The sequence below is a fragment of the Pogona vitticeps genome, chromosome 3 (genome assembly GCF_051106095.1).
Source record: "Pogona vitticeps strain Pit_001003342236 chromosome 3, PviZW2.1, whole genome shotgun sequence".
Taxonomy (NCBI): Eukaryota; Metazoa; Chordata; class Lepidosauria; order Squamata; family Agamidae; genus Pogona; species Pogona vitticeps.
The window spans coordinates 262,600,273-262,615,497 of NC_135785.1; the positions used below are offsets into that span (position 1 = coordinate 262,600,273).

The 15,225-nt window shown below is 44.8% G+C and overlaps 1 protein-coding gene across 2 annotated transcripts in view; it reads left to right on the top strand.

The window, feature by feature from the left end:
• The window catches only part of ARHGEF17 (Rho guanine nucleotide exchange factor 17), a 187,394-nt gene that overhangs the window by 147,884 nt on the left and 24,285 nt on the right, over window positions 1-15,225 (top strand). For both annotated transcript variants that reach the window (XM_072993452.2, XM_072993451.2), the window contains exons 6-9: window positions 6,252-6,428; window positions 7,425-7,475; window positions 12,066-12,175; window positions 14,787-14,872. In XM_072993452.2, coding sequence (XP_072849553.2) covers window positions 6,252-6,428; window positions 7,425-7,475; window positions 12,066-12,175; window positions 14,787-14,872 — 424 coding nt within the window. The remainder of the gene's footprint in view (window positions 1-6,251; window positions 6,429-7,424; window positions 7,476-12,065; window positions 12,176-14,786; window positions 14,873-15,225) is intronic.

Consider the following 15,225-nt stretch of genomic DNA (forward strand, 5'->3'; position numbering starts at 1 on the left):
CCCAAAATGGAGCTCCTTCCCTGCCTTCCAGTTAACCCCACTGTTAGTTAAACTAAGCAGAAATGCCCATAATTATTCCAGATCCAAATCTAGGAACGGTTAGTACTTTTTTTGAAAAATAAATCCCCAGTCCGTTTGACAGTTGCAAATCTAAACAAACAAACAAACAACGTTCCCAAATGCTGATGTTTACAGCTGTGCCCAAGCGCCAGCCCCCACCCACCCACCCTGCCTTTCAACATTTCAGTGGGACTTGGCAGCCTTGGGTCCCTTTTCTTGAGGGGCTTTGGTTGGGGGGCTTCCCACTCGTTCTGCCCGACGGTTGTACTGCCGCCCCCCCCCCAGGAGGTTGGGCTGCCGCAGTGACAGCTTGATCTCGGCGCATGCCACATTCCTCAGATGCTTCACACGCCTGAGTCAGAGCGATGGGTCTGGCTCGCATTCCAGGAAAGAAAGATTACTCATTCTGGAGCGCTGAGGCTCATCCGGTAGCGGGGGGGGGGGGACTTTTTTTTTTGCGTGGGGACAGCATTGAACAACTGCGCAAGCCAAAGGCCAGCGTGACAGCCTCGTTTTCCAGAAGTCAAGTGAGATCAGGAAAGGACAGAAGAGGCTCCCTATACTGGGATTGGACAGCCAACGTCACTGGTTTGTTAGTTTGGCTGTTTTTTTTTTTTTAATTTTTATTTTATTTTATTGCCAGGGAAGCCTCACGAAACCCCGAGAGGATCCTTCACTCTTGCCTGGGAACTCGCTGATCTTGAATGGCCTTCTTGTGTTTACTCAGATGTAAAAAGCCCTTGCGAATTCTGTTCTAGAATTCAAGAGGAACTTAAAACTCCTAGGGATACACACTGGGAGCAGTAGCCTTGAGGGCTAGAAACTTGGTGGAAGGTGGTGTGAGGTTGTTTTCCTTTCGACTTATAGGCCACCCCATAGTGCTACCGCATTTGCTGGGTGGTTTACAACATAATGATGCAAACAACACGCTTCTTTTCTCTCCCCCCACCCCAAACACACACTGAAGGATGGAAGCCTGAGTCAACCTTGATCTGGCTATCTGAACCTGCTGGGATCAAACTCAAGCCATGAGCAGAGGCTTGACCGCAGTACTGCAGTGCTGCCTCTGTGCCAGAAGGCTCCATATTTTTCTTTTCTTTTAATTTTTCCCTTTTCTTTTCATAAAGTGGGCTTTGCAAGGGGGGAGTTTTGTAGGCGCTAGCCATAAAAAAAAAAACATGCTCATCTGCAGCAAACGCTGTAAATCCTCCTCCTACATAAATCCAGGCATTGCTATTGGCATCATCCTCCCCTCTGGACTATATGTGTCCCCTTGCCCGTTGGCATGAAGAACTCTACTGAGCCACTTTTTCTAACTGCTGTTCCTGTTTACTGCTCCCTCGTCGAGCGTCCCATTTTTTTCCTGCGTACTTTTGCCTTGGGTGAATATTAGATTGTAAGGTTTTTGGGGCAGAGACCTAGAAGTCTTCTATTCTCTAAAACCTGGGTCTTTGTTCTCCGTGGGGGCCAAGGGCTATTTGGACCAGCCACTCATGGGGTACACTCCCAGGCAAGTGGGATTAAGGTAGAAAAGTTGTAGCCATAACAGTCAATTCAGTGGGGTTTTATTAAGTGAGGAAATAAATTTGAAAATGGGGGTTAAATGGGAAAAGCAATTAGCTTTAGCGGGCCCCCCCCCAGGATATTTAAAAAAAAATTTTTTAAGTCAGAGGCACAAAAGAGCAGCACCGAGGAGTCCTCAAAACATGAGGATGCCCTATTGAGCACAGAAAAGGATCTTTTGAACGCTGTTTGGTTTTTTTTTTTAATGTGGTTTTAGTGCCAGCAAAAATTATTCCTCGGGGGTGCATTCGAACCGTGGATTGCCTGCTGGGCCCCCTCCTTCTGTAAGTGGGCTTGCCCAAGGATGGATCTGTCTGAACAGTAACTCAGCAAATATTTACGGGTGGTTGTTAAGATTTTAGGAGCCAGATCTGAGGGGGGAAACATCGCAAATCCTCCGTTGGATGAGACTTGTTTTGACATGGACTGCCAGTCGCTTGGGAATGGAACCGGTGTGTAAGCCGGGTAGAAACGGTTCTTATAATTAACTTATAATTAGCTTGTGAACTCATAACATGTTGCGAGAGGCATCAGTAGCCCCTGGCAAACTGACTTTTTCAGTTTGAAAATGCAAAGAATTCCCTAATCTATATGGCCACTCTCTGTGCTGGCTCAATTATTATTATTTATTTGAACCTGTCGTTCCATACTGTGGTTTAAAACAGCTTTAAAAGTGGGTCCAAAGAGTATTTATGGCAGATCCACCTACAGGTATCTGTAAATTAGTACACGTGATCGTTGGTAGAGCCTCCATGTTAAGAGGCAGTCTATCTGGTTGCCTTTTTCTATGCAAAACTAAGAAGGGAAGTTTGCGGCTTTCATGCCCTGCTTTCTGGCCATCCAAGAAGACCATCTGTTCTTCTGCTGTTCTGAACAATGTTGTTTCTTTTGTTTAGATTTACACCCTGGCCATCTATGTAGTGGGTAAGCCAGACTACTCCCAAAAAGAATAGACCAACAGAATTTTAAAAATGAACATATAAAAGAAAGAAAAAAATAGCACAAAACCTCCAGATAGGTTTCTTCCCCTTTTTTTTAACCAGATTGAGCAGAACTTTTATGCTACGTTCCTCTTATTTACTGCAAAACATTTATCGGTAAATGTCAGAATGTTCAGACGTTCTGAGCCTCTTTAAATGTTAAGAGCGGCTGGAAAAAGTCATCGTTCACCACATTTTTGACATTTGAAGCAACACATGGGGGCGTCCCCCCTCAGTCTGTGGCTCTCAGCACACATTTTGTGTACGTGGTGGCGATCAGCTTGCAAAGCAATGGGGGGGGGGTTGCGGCTTCGAGCCAAAAATATGCAAATTCCAGAATCTCAAAGCTGAAGCAGAAGGAGCGTGCTAGAAAATTCAGCCGGCTGGGAGACAGAGCAACTTCTGGTTTTCAGTGGCAGGACCTTAAAGGGAATCCCAAGAGGCTGGCCACGGTGGTGGTGGTGGTGGTGGTGGTGGTGGTGGGCAAGGAACAGACCCCAGAAAGCTTGCCCCTGAAGCACCCCATCCCTCTTTTGGGCTGTGCCAGTCCTGTTGCAAATAAAATGGAGAGAACAGACCCGCCGCCCACCCAGATCCCTGCTTCCCTGATGGATGGTCTTTAGTGCCACGGAGTTGGCACTGAATGACCATCAATTACCCAGGACCTCTGCCAGGCTGCACTTACCAGTGGCCAATTAACCACCCAGTTTTATTTGTTTTTTTCCATGATGAATGGCCCGAGAGGCAGGGGGAGAACGCCAGGGGCTCCCTTGGCCGGCCTTACATTTTTTTTTCTTCCTCCAGAGAAAGCCCGGTGTTCCTTCAAAGCCATTTCCCCTTGGCACTGCTACAGAAATCCTTAGCATCCCAGCTGTAGCTCTGTTAAGGGAAATAGCCCTCCATCTGTAAGCTGCTAGTGGGTGAACCTGCTTATGGCAATCCCTGGTCTAGTTCAACTGAGAGTGAGACTGCATGGCAATGCACTCCACCAGTTACTTTGGCATGAGCACCGTGCAAATTGGTTCATTATTTCCTGACTACTTGACATTATTGCAAGGAAGGGGGCAAATTGCACTTTTCTTTGAACGATTGTTTTCCATTGGGTGGTGGTTTATTTTAAATCACTCTACATCCCTTGGGGGTTTTTTTTCATCCGTTTCTGGCTGTGTGAACGGACCATGTTGTTATTGCATTCTGGGTGTGGGGCCGTGTGGACGTCTTGCTGCTGTGTTTTATTTCCCATTAGCAAATCACGCCTGCTGTCTGTTTCTGTTAAAACAACTTTTTTTTAAAAAAAAAAAAATCAACTTTAGCGCTGCATCACATAGGCAACTGGGGGTTTTCTGTCTGCAACACTGATGAAGCGCTATGCCACTTGGAATAAAAAAAGAGTAAAAAAATAACTTGGGCAAGATGGTTACGGACAAGGATAAAATACAGGCAGAGCCAGGCCATATTTTGGGCTGATCAAAGTGCCAACCTCAGGTCTATCTAAGGCCATTTAAAGAACGGTGTAGTTGTCCCCTATAACGAATTAACCTGGTTGGTTCATTTGAGGCTGCCCCATGATGATGGGGACAGCGACACATAGAACACATGACAAGAATCGACTCAAATCATACCCCAGCGCAACTCTTGAGTTATTTGGGCAATGTAGGTCCACCTTCAGATTTAAAAATAAACCCAGAGAAGGCAAAGAGGGACCTTGATGTTATCCATCCACAGTGGGAACTCCACAAACCCACCAGTCCCCTGGTTAGAGTCTTCCACACTCGGAATGATGGGCATTGGGTTTAAACCATCAGATTTATTCCTAGTTTTGCATCTGTGATTCTCAGTCAGTGCATGCAGTTCTGGGCAAGCCAGCTTTCCTCTTGGCCTTCCTCCTTGGTGGTGCCCACCTTAGAGGAATCCATGCTTAAGTTCACAGGACTTCTTAGACTGGCTCTCGACCCTTTTAGGGAGCAGGGCTGGGAAGGAATTTAGCCAGAGCCAGCGAACAATGCTGGTTTTGTATGGCAGCTCTCTAATGCCATACAGTCAAGATGCCAGTGGTCCTTCTTCCAAAGAACATGTGGCTGATCTGTCGTCCATTCCGAAGGGATCCCGGGCATGGCAGTGGAATTGTTTTGTTATTTTATTTTGCTTTGTTTTTTGTTTGTTTGTTTGCATTGCTGGTCTAGATCTGAGAACAGCCCACTCCCACTTTAGAAATCCCGCTGCAGGCTTGGTGCGGTGTTGTGTTACAGGTTCCTCTTCAAATGTCAGGAACTGCATCACCATGAACCAGGTCCAGTGTATTCTGCGTTGGGAGGGCAAACACGGTCAGATCCGGTTAGAGTTAAGATGGGGGAGTTTCCAGGGATCTTCAAGCCAGGCTAGGAAAAGGATCCTGCACCAGTATGCCATTGGTCTGATCTCTCTGTTTAATGGTGTAGAGTGGCTTAGACTGTGGATGATGGAGGGGGAAGATTGTGTGTTTGTGTGTGTGTGAGAGAGAAGGACTTTGGAACCATCTTGAGTTTCAAAAGCAATTTAGCATGTACGCCTTTTTAGAAAATCCTGATCAGTGCAATCGTGCCTTCTAAATTAAAAGGCAGGGGGAAAAATAAGGAAAATACAAAAAAACCTAGCCGTGAAAAAGCAGAATAATTAAAAGTCCCAGTTTAAAAGCAACAGATAGCATGAGGAGGCAGTTTCTACAGTCAGAAGAATCAAGCTTTTTTTTTTTCAGACGGGTGGGCGACATACGTTATCCATTTAAAGAAAAATCCCGGTCCCTACATGAAGAAAAATAAGGACAGGCTGAATCATGATTCATAGCACGCCAGGTTTTCGGTGTGGAGAGAATGATTGTTATGCGGGAGGTAGGGTGGCAGGATGATGAGCATTCAAATACATACGTACTTGTGCCTGTTTGCAGGCTGTTTGCAGATTATAATCCAAGCAAAACTTTGCCGTGTCATTTATCTGTTTCTTTTTAAAATCTGTAAAAGAAAAGAAAGCCACATTCTATTCTGCTGGTTTGTGTCAAGGCACCGTGGAACATCAGGGTTTAGTTGATTGTTTAGAAGCTGTACTTCGGAAGTGCGCAGATGGTGGGGAAAAGTGCATTAATGTATTAATATGCCAGTTAGCTCAAGGCAAATAACTAGCCCACTCATAAGGGATCAAGTTGGAACAAGCTTCATAGTGAACACTGGAGAATCTCCATGAGCTCAAGCTTTCTTGCTCAAGGGGTGAACCCCGTTGCAGCATTCAAGTCTCCTTTGTGCTTGATTGGGGCTGCCACTCAGGAGTATACAGTAGGACCCTCGTATTTGCAAGGCATAGATTCCAAGTTCCGCTGCGGATGCCGAAAAATGTGGATTATAGCAAACGCTATTATAATAGCAAACACTATGCATAGCATGATCTCTGGCTCCCTCCAGTGGCTGGTTCTGGTAACTTCATCCTTATAAATATATATTTTGGGGATTTTTCTTTTAATATTTTGAATAGTTTCAGACCATGGATAAGTGAATCAGCGGATAGTGATCCCGTGGATAAGGGGGTCCTCCGGTATAAATTATTCTCCCCAATGTTATCTCTTGGTTCTGACGCCATCTACGATATTCTAATGAGCACTGTTTTTCTCCCCAACATCAGGATCTTCTGAAACATACCCCAGAGGAGCATCCTGACCACCCGTTCTTGATGGAAGCCCAGAGGAACATCAAGCAAGTGGCGGAGAGAATCAACAAAGGAATGAAAAGTGCTGAGGAAGTGGAGAGGAACGCCCGGATTGTGCAGGAGATTGAGTCTCACATTGAGGGGATGGAGGATGTAGGTTGGCCGCATGGTGCTCCACTGACGTTTGTGTGCATGTAGGCATGTGTGTTCAGGACTTGTGGGGGGCGGAGGTAGAATCCTGCTAAACCACAGTCTTGTTGAGATAGGTGCATCAAGACCACCAGCCCAGAGTGTGAAAACAAGACATGGGCTCAAAACCTGTTGCTTTTTTATATAGACTGTAGGGAAAGAGATCCCCTTCACAGACTGCTGCCTTGTTGTGGCGAAAGGGCTTGAGTAATTTCAGAGAAGCTATGAGCTATGCCCTTAAGAAAGTGGATGGGCCAAAGCCGAAAGGACACTCAGCTGCGGATGCGCCTGGAAGTGAAAGGAAAGTCCGATGCTGCAAAGAAAAATACTGCATAGGAATTTGACCCAACTCCGGGAGGCAGTGGAAAGACAGGAGGGCCTGGTGTGCTCTGGTCCATGGGGTCACGGAGAGTCGGACACGACTTAACAACTAAACAACAAACAAGGGAAAGAGAACAATTTGGGGCATGGCAGGGTGGCTAGAGGGCTTTAGGGGTGCTGGGGGGATTGCCCCTCAAAGGTTGCATGTTATGTACCCCTGGGATATAAATATCTTCATAGTCCACTTTTGCGGCTAGAAAGCTCAGGATGGAGAAATCAAGGAGGTCATACAGTTCAGCTACACTGCAAGTGGTTTTGGAATGAGCGTTACAATCACCACTGAGCATTTGAAGACATCAAATAGGACCCCTGTATCCACGGGGGAAATTCGTTTCCAGGGCCCCCCCCCCCAGATGCTTGAAGATGCAGATTATAGCACAACTATTTTAATAGCAAATGCATGGTCTCTGGATCCCTCTAGAGGCCAGTTCTGGTAACTTCATCTTTAGAAATGTGTATTTCTCACATTTTTGTTTTAATATTTAAAAGATTTTGAGATTGTGGATAAGTGAATCAGCAGATACTGGTAAGGGAGTCCTACTGTACCTCTAACGTCTCCAATTTTCTTAATACTTCCAGCTCCAGGCCCCGCTGCGCAAGTTCTTACGCCAGGAGATGGTAGTGGAAGTGGTAAGAGCTATTTTGCGCTATTCGAACTGACAGAGAGCTGGCATCTCTAGGCACAGATTAATCATGACTAATTAATAGGACTGATTCATTGGCAAATCTAAAATTAAAAGACACAAAAGTGCCCGATCTCTACTGAGTGCCCGTTAAGTCTTCCTTTCACAGATGCAATGAGAATAGGTTTCCCTTTCTGCTTGTCTTTCGTGAAGAAAACACCACTGTGGAGGTAACATTTCCAGTCCTTTAACTATGGAAACGAGATTGCGGGAGAAATGTGTAATTATACGTTTCCTTTCTGAGTCCTCTTAGCTCCCAGTTTAATTTTGCTACACCCTGTCTGCCTCTAGGTACAAATTAGGTTTGTCTTAATTCTTTCATCCCTAATTTCCAAGACGTTGGGTTGATGACCCAACGACTCTCTTATAACTCGGTAGTGACTTTAGCTTTAACCATGGTTAAGGCCGGTACAGATCTAAGATTTAATCATGGTTAAAGCTATTGAGGGGATGGGTGTGTGTGTGTGTGTGTACAAGTACACCCATCCCCTCAATAGCTTTAACCATGATTTTTATATGATATAAATAATGATATATTATATATATATTATAATAATAATAATGATATATTGTATATATATAAAGCCAGGGAGATGTCTTGCCGTGTTGACCATTACTCTGTGCTAAATAAAACAAAGTCTGCAATCTTTGTCCGTTTGGACTAAGCTGCACCATTTCTCCTATCTTGCATGATATATTCTGCAGCTCTTAAAATTATATAATTTTCATTTTTCCTCTGAAATTTTAGTTATCAATATACAGTTAAAGTTTTCATTGAATGGTAAATGTAGAATTAAAGTCGTTGAATGGTAAATTTATAATTAGTTTTTATTCAATGGTAAATGTAATGTAATTGTAAATACCTAGATAAAACTGCACAGAGTAGACCCATTCTAGATGGGCGGTCTATAAATCTAATAAATAATAATTATGGCGGATTGCCCGGCTGCGGTCCTATTTTGACACGGGGGCGCTCACTACCTTGGTGCATGCGCTCGTAATCTCTAGATTAGACCACTGTAACGCACTCTACGTGGGGCTACCTTTGAGGCTGATGCAGAAACTTCAGGTGGTGCAGAACGCAGCGGCCAGACTCCTTACGGGAGTGAGAAAATACCAGCACATTTCTCCTACGCTGGCCATGCTGCATTGACTGCCTATTCGTTTCCGCATCGACTTTAAAGTTCTAATGCTCACTTAAAAGGCCCTAAACGGTTTAGGGCCTCGATATTTGGCGGAACGCCTACTCCCACCTAGGTCTACCCGGACCACCTGCGTGAGGCAGGAGGTGAGGCTGAGGAGCCTAACACCGAGAGAGGCCTGGAGGGAAAGAACTAGAAACCGGGCCTTCTCGGTGGTGGCTCCTCGCCTCTGGAATAACCTCTGGAATGCAGCAGCCAGGCTTATTAGTGGGGTGAGAAAATATCAGCACATCTCCCCCACTCTGGCTGCGCTGCACTGGTTACCTATTCGTTTCCGCATTGACTTCAAAGTATTAATGATTACATATAAAGCCCTAAACGGTTTGGGACCTCAATATTTGGCAGATCGCCTCCTCCCACCCAGATCTACCCGAGTCACCCGACATAGCCAGCAGGGACGGCTGAGGGGACTGACGCCGAGGGAGGCCCGGAAGGAGAAAACAAGAAACCGGGCCTTCTCGGCAGTTGCCCCTCGGCTGTGGAACACACTTCCCACTGAAATTCAGCTGGCACCCTCGCTGGGTGTGTTCAAAAACCAACTAAAAACATGGTTATTCAGACAGGCCTTCCCTCCAGTCACCTAAGTTCCTTCCCCCTTTTTTCTGGTTCTTAATGTTGCCATCTTGGATAATATTAATTATAATAATTGCATTATGTTAGTTATTTTTCTACATTGTTTTAATGTGTTTTAATTTTTGTAAGCCGCCCCGAGTAGACGTTGTCTAGAGGGGCGGGGTAGAAATTGAATAAATAAATAAATACATAAATAAATACCTCCAGAGATTCGCGCTGCACCCTCGCTGGGCACCTTTAAAAGTCAATTAAAAACATGGCTATACATTCAGGCCTTCCTTCCAGCTAATACCTGATTTTTCTGTTTATTCTTTCTTTATTTTCTATTCTATTTTTGTATTATGTATGTTATAGTATGGTTTATGTAATTTTTGCATTATTTAATTTTTTAATATTATATTGGAAGCCGCCTAGAGTGGTCTTTTAGGGCAGATGGGCGGGATATAAATAAATAAATAAATAAATAGATAAATAGATAAATAGATAAATAAATAAATAAATAAATAAATAAATAAATAAATAAATAAATAAATAAATAAATAAATAAAGTTATTTAATTATGAATTGATAATTAAAGTTTTAATTCAACTGCGAATTTGTAATTCAAACATTTATTTGATTGCAGATTTATAATTAAAGCTTAAATTTCAACTGCAAATTCATAATTCACATTTTAATTTAATTATACATATTTTAATTATTTAAACACGAAAGTGATTTCTTTTAATATTAACATTTGTATTTTTTAACAAAATTCCTATCCTTTTTTTCCCCCTCCTCCCTGGGGCAGTGAAATCTTGTATCTGAGCGGCTGGAAGTTTTTTTTACAGCCCACAAGAGATTCTGCCCCATTTGTCTGCTGCCAGGAACCCTCTGTCCTCAGACAAAGCCAAGAGCTGCAACTTCCAGGAAGCCGGATCCTGCATGCGATGCCACGTGCTGTGCTTCTTGAACGCTCTTGCACCGGGAAGGCATGCACATGGCGTTGCGCATGGCCTAACCCTTTGCGCACGGGGGGGGGAGAACCAGGCGTCCTCCCCCCTCCGCCCGTGTGGTCCTGGATGTTTTCAGAAGCCACGTGCCCCCAAAACGTTCCAGCCACGTCCTGATCCTTGGAAAGAGGAAAAGGGATAAGAAATTGAAAGGGCTCTTCGCCCGGCGCATGCGCGCGCATGTATGTCAACAGATTTCCATGGTAACGAAGGAGCAGATGATGCGAAGTCATAGCCCTGTTTCACACAAAAAAAGCCTCCCAGGTCCTCTTTTGGTTCACGCTGCCTTGTCGTCTGGCCTTGAAGAGCCGCAGTTATTTGCCTTCTTTTTCCATATTTGCAACCTTACAGCCAAACGACAGGAAATTTCATTTGGCCAAACGGCCAGCGATGGCCAAGTGAAGGCACCGTGTATTTAGCCGTCCTGGTCAAACAAGGCGAAACAGAGGATCACCCGCATTCTATAGCTCACAAAAGTAGCCTTTATTTTGTATGCGGCTTTCCACAGTGGGGCTGCTACTTACAGCCCTCGCTAATTGGAGGCTACGGTTGGCCACTAACGAACAGAATCCCAGTTTTTAAGTCTTCCGTACTGTAGCGATTCCTCTCCGACTCAATTTACATGGATTTTCGTGGAATTAAGCGAGAATTAATTTGTTATGTGTATTTTTTTTTCCCCTGTATGCCCTCTGGTTGTTAGAAAGGTTTATTAGCTGAATCGTACCACTGAGTAAAGAGCCTGCCTGTTCAAACATGGATGTGCACAAACACGCTTCCGTCCTCAGTGGCTCAGAATAAAAATGAGACGTAATGGAAGAAATCTGTGACTTAAGCCTCTCTCTTGGGGGCAGGGGGGAGCCCAGGAATCGAACCAGAAGAGGGGAGGGGAGGGTGGACGGTGGTTTGCCTCTGGGAGAGACAAAATGTGCCAGGCATGGACCAGGCGTCACTAAAAATGAAAGGGAAAGGAAAATGAAATCAAGTGGGAGACTAAGTGAAAAGCGGTAGAATAAAGCTGGCCACCGTCTGGCTGCATTTTTATGCCCACGCAACGCATTTAGGGTGGATCTTGGAGGTGAATTCCCCTATGTTAAGAAAGTGGCGTAGACAATTATTTTTAACCCTTGCAAACACAACACCAGCTGATAAAACATGTGGCCTGCTCTGATGCCTGCGTTTCTTTCTCAGCCTTTCCCGTTGGCTCTGAAAGGCAGCTTTTCTTTATTAAATTGCCATGCTGTTTTATTTGGTGGGCTTTAGTTCGCTTGCAGCCCCTAATACCTGCGTCGAGGATTCTTCTCCACATTCCCCTGGCCAAACGGCGGCACCATTTGGGTTGTGCTAAGTGCTTCTGACGTTCTTTTTCTAACCCCCCCCCCCCCAAAAAAAATCTGTGAATTTACTGGTTTGGCAGCAGAAGTCCAAGCTTCCAGGGGAAATTTTGCCTTGTGAAATTGCATGCTTTTTTTAAAAAAAAAAACTGCCAAATAAAGAATCCTGCTGTTTCTATTGGATGAAAGAGACCTGTCTGGGCCTAAAGATGGCACACACTTTTCCCAGTAAGAATGGGTACCCTGTCTCTTTTGGGTTTTGTGCCATCAGTAAAATCTTAGTGTTTATTATTTGCTTGATATCCGTTTTAGCCTGCTGTTAGCCGCCCAGAGCAGTGTTTCTGCACGAACGGGGCGGTATATAAATTAAATAAATAAATAAATACCCGAATGGGCAAAAAATAAATTCCCCTGACCTTTTCTGTCTCTCCTTTTGCAGAAGGCTGTGGGTGGGAAGAAGGACCGTTCGCTGTTCCTCTTCTCCGACCTGCTGGTTTGCACCACTCTGAAACGCAAGTCTGGATCCCTGCGCCGAAGTTCCATGAGCCTGTAAGTAAGGGGTCCAAACTCGGGGGGGGGGAGAGAGGGCTTGATGTTCCCCCCCCAGCTCTCCTGCCCTGCCCTTGCTTGATTTATTAGCTAGAAACAGCATGCGTCATCCAGGCGTCCAACTGGTTTTGAGCAATTGCTTTTATTTGAGTTAACATTACAAGTCCCACTATATGAACACACGGCATTACCTTAAGACCGTTCTTCCAGCCGTCTGTGTTCCATAGCGGGGGGCCCAGATGGCTCGCGATATGGGCCAGGTCTGTTCTGTGGATTGTATTTCTAAAAGGAAAAAAATGGGGGGAGGCGGCAAGAAACGGCCAGTGTGGCTTCACAAAAAGCTCAGGAAGGACCTAAAGACCAAAAAGAGACATGTGCAGGAAGTGGAAAGAAGGCCAGGCCACCAAGGAGGAGTACAGACAAGTAGCAAGGAAGTGCAGGGATAGCATTAGGAGGGCAAAAGCTGAGAATGAGCTGAGGTGAGCTAGGGACACTAAAAGCAACAACAAAAATCCTTCTTCAGGTATGTGAGTCGCAAAAGACAAACCAAAGACATGGTGGCACAGCTCCGCGATGGAGATGGGAAAATGATAACAGAGGACAAAGAAAAAGACATGGCAGAGGTGCTCGATTCATATTTTAGTTCCGTCTTTTCCCATAAGACAGACGATGAACTTCCAAACAAATGGGAAGTGCAAGGGGGGGGCAGGATTGCAGCCGGAGGTAGAGAAACTAATAGTCAAAGAATAACTTACCACCTTGAACGAGTTCAAATCTCTAGGGCCGGATGAACTGCATCCGAGAGGACTGAAGGAACTGGCTGAGGAACTCTCAGAACCGCTGTCCATTATTTTCTTTAAATCATGGGAAATGGGGGAGGATTGGAGGAAGGCCATTGTTGCCCCTATCTTCAAAAAGGGCAAAAAAAGAGGAACCTGGGAACTACAGGCCACTCAGCCTGACCTCAATCCCAGGCAAAATTCTGGAACAGATCCTAAAGCGGTCGTTGTGCAAGCACCTAGAAAACAAGGCAGTAATAACTAGAAGCCCAACACGGAGTTGTGAAGAACAAATCCTGCCAAACTAATTTGATCTTGTTTTTTTGATCAGGTCACCTCCCTGGTAGACAGAGGGAATGCTGTAGATGTAGTATATCTTGACTTCAGCAAAGTTTTTTACAAAGTGCCCCATGCTGTCCTGATTAGCAAGCTAACTAGGCGTGGGCTGGATAGATCAAGTGTCAGATAGATACAGAATTGGCTGCAGAATCGTCCTCAGAGGTTGATGATTAATGGGTCCTTCTCTAACTGGGAGGAGGTAACTAGTGGGGTACGTCAAGGCTCAGTCCTGGGCTGGGTGCTCTTCAATATTTTCTATTAATGACCTGGATGAGGGAATGCAGGGAATGCTTGTCAGATTTGCAGACGATACCAAATTGGGCGGAATAGCTAATACCCTAGAAGACAGAAACAAAATTCATAATGACCTTGATAGAACGGAGCACTTGCCTGAAAGGAATTAAATTCCACAGGGATTAGTGCAGAGTCCTGCACCTCAGAAAAAGAAACCAATTGCACAGTTCCAAGATGGGGGAGACCTGGCTCAGCAGAACTACGAGCAAGAAAGATCTTGGAATCATCGTAGATCACAAGCTAAATATGAGCCAACCGTGTGATGTGGCTACAAAAAAGGCCAATGCTATTTTAGGCTTCATTAATAGAAGTATAGTTTCCAAATCCCGTAAAATGCTAGTTCCCCTCTACTCAGCACTGGTTAGGCCTCACCTTGAACCTTGTGTCCAATTCTGGACACCACACTTCAAGAAGGATGCTAACCAATTGGAACAAGTTCAGAGGAGGGCGACATTAATTTTTAATGTTTATTAATTTTGAATTTTATTCATTGATCCATTTAATTGGCTGTGGTTGACTTTTGATCTTTCGTTCTGTGGTGTATTTTACCTTACGATGTCCTCTCAATTTCTTGCATTTGGTGTTTTCTGATCACTAGCTGTGTTTTGTTCTCTGTTGTACACCACCCGGTGTGGCCACAGGCCAGGTGGCGCGGCATCAAAGTGTAAAAAAAATACATGAAATAAATAAATCTATCCCTGGCCTTGGCCCAACAGGACATAGAACGATAGTGAGTCTCAGAGGGTGAAAGCTCTCAAACCACACTCCGCATGCCAGAGGAAATGTCTCCTTTACACGTCTGTGAGAGAAACTCATAGCTTTTGGAAAAGTTACTTCTTTGGACTATAACCCTCATAACACCTCATTCCTACATGGCCTCCTTCCCCCCAAAAAAAAACCCCCATTCTCCTAACTACTGTAGCTACCGTATTTTTCGCTCCATAAGACGCACCTCTCCATAAGACGCACCAAATTTTTAGAAGAAAACAGGAAAAAAATAATCTGTTTTCTTTGCTCCATACGACCCACAGACTTTCCACCTCCCCCCCCCCGTTTTGTGGAAAAAAGTGTGTCTTATAGTGCGAAAAATACGGTAATTCTACCAAGAAATCAGAATTAAAAAATAAAACATTGCCACCCACTGGCCACTTTCAGGAGTGCAACGTAGTAGTTTCTTTCATCATCCTCATTCTCTCCAGGTACACAGCCGCCAGCGTCATAGACACGGCCAGCAAGTACAAACTGCTTTGGAAGATGCCCTTGGAGGACGCGGACGTTGTGAAAGGTTTGTTCCTCTTTCCATTGCTGTTGTTTGCCCTGTTACTCACAGTCACTGGTTTGGAACGGAGACATCGTAGGCTTTACATTGAGATTTGTCTAAATTAGGATGAGGTAACTTGCTGTCCAAGAGCCAAAGCAGGGCCTTTGAAAAGGTGTCATCTGTATAATAGTGGAGATGGGAAAAGTTGCTTTTGGGAGGGGGGGCGCTTAACATCTGGTAGCCATTCTGGCTGTACCGCTGTGGAAGCTGTAAGTCTAGAAAGCAGGTTTTCCCGTTCCTTTGTCACTGGTAAGCCTAGAAAAGCATCTTGGTTGGCCAATTGGGGTGATCTGTTCTCATCTTAGGTGTTGTACTGT